The following is a 3444-nucleotide window of genomic DNA, read 5'->3' on the forward strand; positions in this document are numbered from 1 at the left end:
TTTTACTAGTGGCGGCAAGGCTTTGTGAAGAAGGCAGTTCCATGTTTTGAGAGGTGCTGTCAATTACTCTTTTAGAACCTTCATGGGCAAAGCCAGTCTAGGATTTTTCGCTACCGTGCCAGGGCTTGGAGAAAACTCACTTTAGAGCGTGTTAGTGGCCTGTAATCTATTCTTTTGTCAGCTTAACTTTTGCTCTTTTTTTTCCTTATAAAATTGCATTACTGGTAGTATTCATGGTATATGACTGACCTGTATATTACATGAATGCAGCAAGTGGATCTCAGAAAAAGCAAAAAGCAAAGGTACTTTTTGGAACTTTAATATTGGTCATTTTACTTTAATAGATGAGTATTTTAACGACAATTAGCAGTGATTTTTTATTTAAAATGCTGCTCATTGTTTTCTTTGCTGAATGCGTACCTGTGAAACCGAAGGCCTTCCGCCTTTTCCATTTTGTGTGACAGGTAGAAGAAGATGAAATTGAAGAGCTCTCGGGTGATCCCTCTCAGGTGACTTAATCAGCTGTGATACTGCAAAATCGTCCTCTTACCAATATTTGTTCTAGAGGAAATTACATGCCAGATTTCACTCATATGGACATGATTGCAAAGACATCTGATGGTCTCAGCGCTCCCGTGTTTGGACCCCTTTATGTGTTGCTCTTTTCATTATGATGATGTTATTTGTGCCTCTTGGCCTACCTAACCAATCACAACGACGTTACAGGATGATGATGCAGCTCCTGCTAAGAAGCAGCGAGGAACCCCAAAGGGAAAACAGTCAGCAGCAAAGAAGGAAGGTAAGAACCAAGTCTGTTGTGAGAAGCATCTTATTACAAGCTTTAGTGTAAGAATTTGTTCTAAGCTTCTAAGTCCATTCTCGGGGAAAAAAATTAGAAGCCAAAAAGGCTCTACAGAGTTGATTTGAAAGATGAAACTATTTGTTGAACTATTTTGGATTCTAAAATCTGTCGCTCAATGCCTGTTGCGACATAATTCTGAATCAACAATAGAGTTAAAACGGATTGCTTTGCCTTTGTATCAACGAAGGTAACTGGTATATTTGACATTTTGTATAAATGAAGATAGAGTTGACTATTGGATGGATACATTTGTTAGTGCTGCAATGTCCAGAAATAGAAGGCACTTAAATACAGTACCAAACCAAGTCTGTTTTTATCTTATAATACAAACTTTACTGTGAGAATTTGGTCTAACCTTCTGTGGGCCATTCTTGCTGGAGAAGATTAGGCCTGAAACAAGCCAAAAGCTCTGTATAGAGGAGTTCTAAATCCTGAAGTTATTTGTTGAACCATTTGGGCTTCTAATGACTTGCCGTTCATTGTGTGTTAAGTCAAAACTGGAACATGCCAAAGGCTCTGTATTGAGAAGCTTTAAAACTTGAAGCTATTTGTCGAACCATTTTGGGTTTCTAATGTCTGTCACTCATTGTGTGTTAAGTTAGCACCGAGAACATGTTAGAAATAAAATGGATCGCTGTGCTTTTTATATTGATGAAGTTTACTGCTAAATACGGAAGACTTGCGGTGTTCCTATGAGATACATTAAAAAAATATGGAACCTTTTGCGGGGCTAAAGTCTTGTTTATCATACTTTTATTTTTGGGCCAACACCTGGTGAAGAAGCCACTTCCATGTTGTGATAGGTGCTATCAGTTCAGTTAAGTCTTTTATTAAAGAGTTTCATGGGTAAAGCTTGTTCACTAGCGGTGCCAGGGGTTGGGGAAGAAGTCATTTTTGTGGTGCGTGACAGACGATATATATTCATTTTGTCAGCATACCTCTTGCTCTCAGTTTTCCCTTGGAAATTGTATATATTCATGGTGTATGACTGACTGACTGACTGACTCTTTAATATATTATTGCATGAAAAATGTAGCAAGCGGATCCAGGAAAAAGAAAAAGGCGAAGGTACTACTTTTTGGAACTTATAACATATTTTGTGTGCCAAAATGTGTGCATGCCTGTGAAGCTGAAGGAGTTGTGTTTCCGTTTCGTGTCACAGGTAGACAAGGAGCTCTCTGATGAATCCTATCAGGTAACTAACTGACTCTTGTCGGCTTCTGCTCTAGAGGAAATTACATGTGTGACGCATGAGGCAGATGATGGGAAGGGCCCGTATCTGCCCCCTGTTTTATGTTTTTTGTTTGTTATTGTGTGTGTGTGCACGCGCGCGCTATACATCAAGTTACTGTGCCTCCCGGCGTATGTACCTAATCGCAGCGGCATTACAGGACGACGACATGGGCGAGGAGGAGGACGATGATAGCGATGACGACTGGGCCGGGTAAGGAGTGCTCAGATCTGACATGCCGTGGAAATGGTGGATCGGGGATGAGCGACCCTCCCATCCTCCCTGGCGTGTGTAGTAGAGCAGCGTGCATAGAGTGAGTGTGTTTGCTCTTTTTAGCTTAGCAGTGTGAAAAAATGTTTGTTTGTTGATGTACAAATACTAGAGCATCTCACTCCATGTGTACCGCAGGAATCCGATCCCGGCCCACGCGGGTTGTAATACGAGTAGAAATTGCGAGATATAATTCGCTAGACATGTTTGTTTGTTGTAATAACAGGAGCAGAAATCGTTGCGAGGTTGTGCTGATAAATTCAAGGTCCATAAGCTTATGCTAGGCTCTGCTTGGATGGCAAGAGCAGGTGGCCATGGAGGAATAACTTGCCAGATGGCAACCTCATCTTTTGCCCGCCCTCTGTGCTCGCAATGTTCCTTCTGTGTGCAAATTGTGAGAGTACAACGAGCCGCACGCTGGATCACGTTTAGAGCAAGTATAATAAAGTGACGTAAACGGGGTGTAAGGCAGTAAGGGTGACATATTAGAGTGACATAAACAGGTTGTAAGAGCAACTCTAATGGGGCGACCCATTTCGTCCGCCGCCGTCCGTTTGGGTCGGCGCGGACAAAAAAAGCGGCTGAACGCGCCGACCCAAATGTCCGCATGGCGACCCATTTCCGGCCCAATTTTGAGCCCGATTTGCGTCGGCGCGGGCAGGAGACGGACGGCGCGCGCCTACTCCTCCCCCCGGGCCCGTTGGTCGGTGGCAGCCATCATAATTTCCCCACCCTTTTTGCCAAAAACACTCCCAGTCACGCGCGCTCCCGCCCCAACGAGCCATGGACGACGCCATTGACCTCGCCGCCGCTGCCGCCGGCCTCGCCTCCCTCGCCTCGTCCGACGCCGCCGCCCTCTCCGGGAAAGACAATCCTCGTGCCCCGCGCAAGACTGCCGCCGCGACCAAGCCAAAGAAGGCGCTGACACCCGAACAACGGGCAAGGGAGTCGGCCAAGAGGAAGGGCCGGAGGCACGCCGCGGACGCGAGGGATGAGGCCGCCGCGCGGGCGGCCGTCGTTGCCGCCGCGCAGCAGGAGGTCACCAACGCCTGCGTCGCGGCGGCAACGAGGAAGGCGCTCT

General features: G+C 45.9%; 1 protein-coding gene across 1 annotated transcript in view; it reads left to right on the plus strand.

Annotated features, from left to right (window-relative positions):
• The window catches only part of LOC119329051 (DNA-binding protein RHL1-like), a 5936-nt gene extending 3290 nt beyond the window's left edge, over nt 1-2646 (plus strand). The window contains exons 9-14 of the mRNA XM_037602037.1: nt 271-302; nt 465-509; nt 727-799; nt 1899-1930; nt 2025-2057; nt 2254-2646. Of these exons, the coding sequence (XP_037457934.1) occupies nt 271-302; nt 465-509; nt 727-799; nt 1899-1930; nt 2025-2057; nt 2254-2310 (272 nt within the window). The 3' untranslated portion in view covers nt 2311-2646. The remainder of the gene's footprint in view (nt 1-270; nt 303-464; nt 510-726; nt 800-1898; nt 1931-2024; nt 2058-2253) is intronic.
• The last annotated feature ends 798 nt before the right edge of the window (nt 2647-3444 follow it).

This window comes from Triticum dicoccoides, chromosome 7A (genome assembly GCF_002162155.2).
Source record: "Triticum dicoccoides isolate Atlit2015 ecotype Zavitan chromosome 7A, WEW_v2.0, whole genome shotgun sequence".
In the NCBI taxonomy this organism is placed as follows: domain Eukaryota; kingdom Viridiplantae; phylum Streptophyta; class Magnoliopsida; order Poales; family Poaceae; genus Triticum; species Triticum dicoccoides.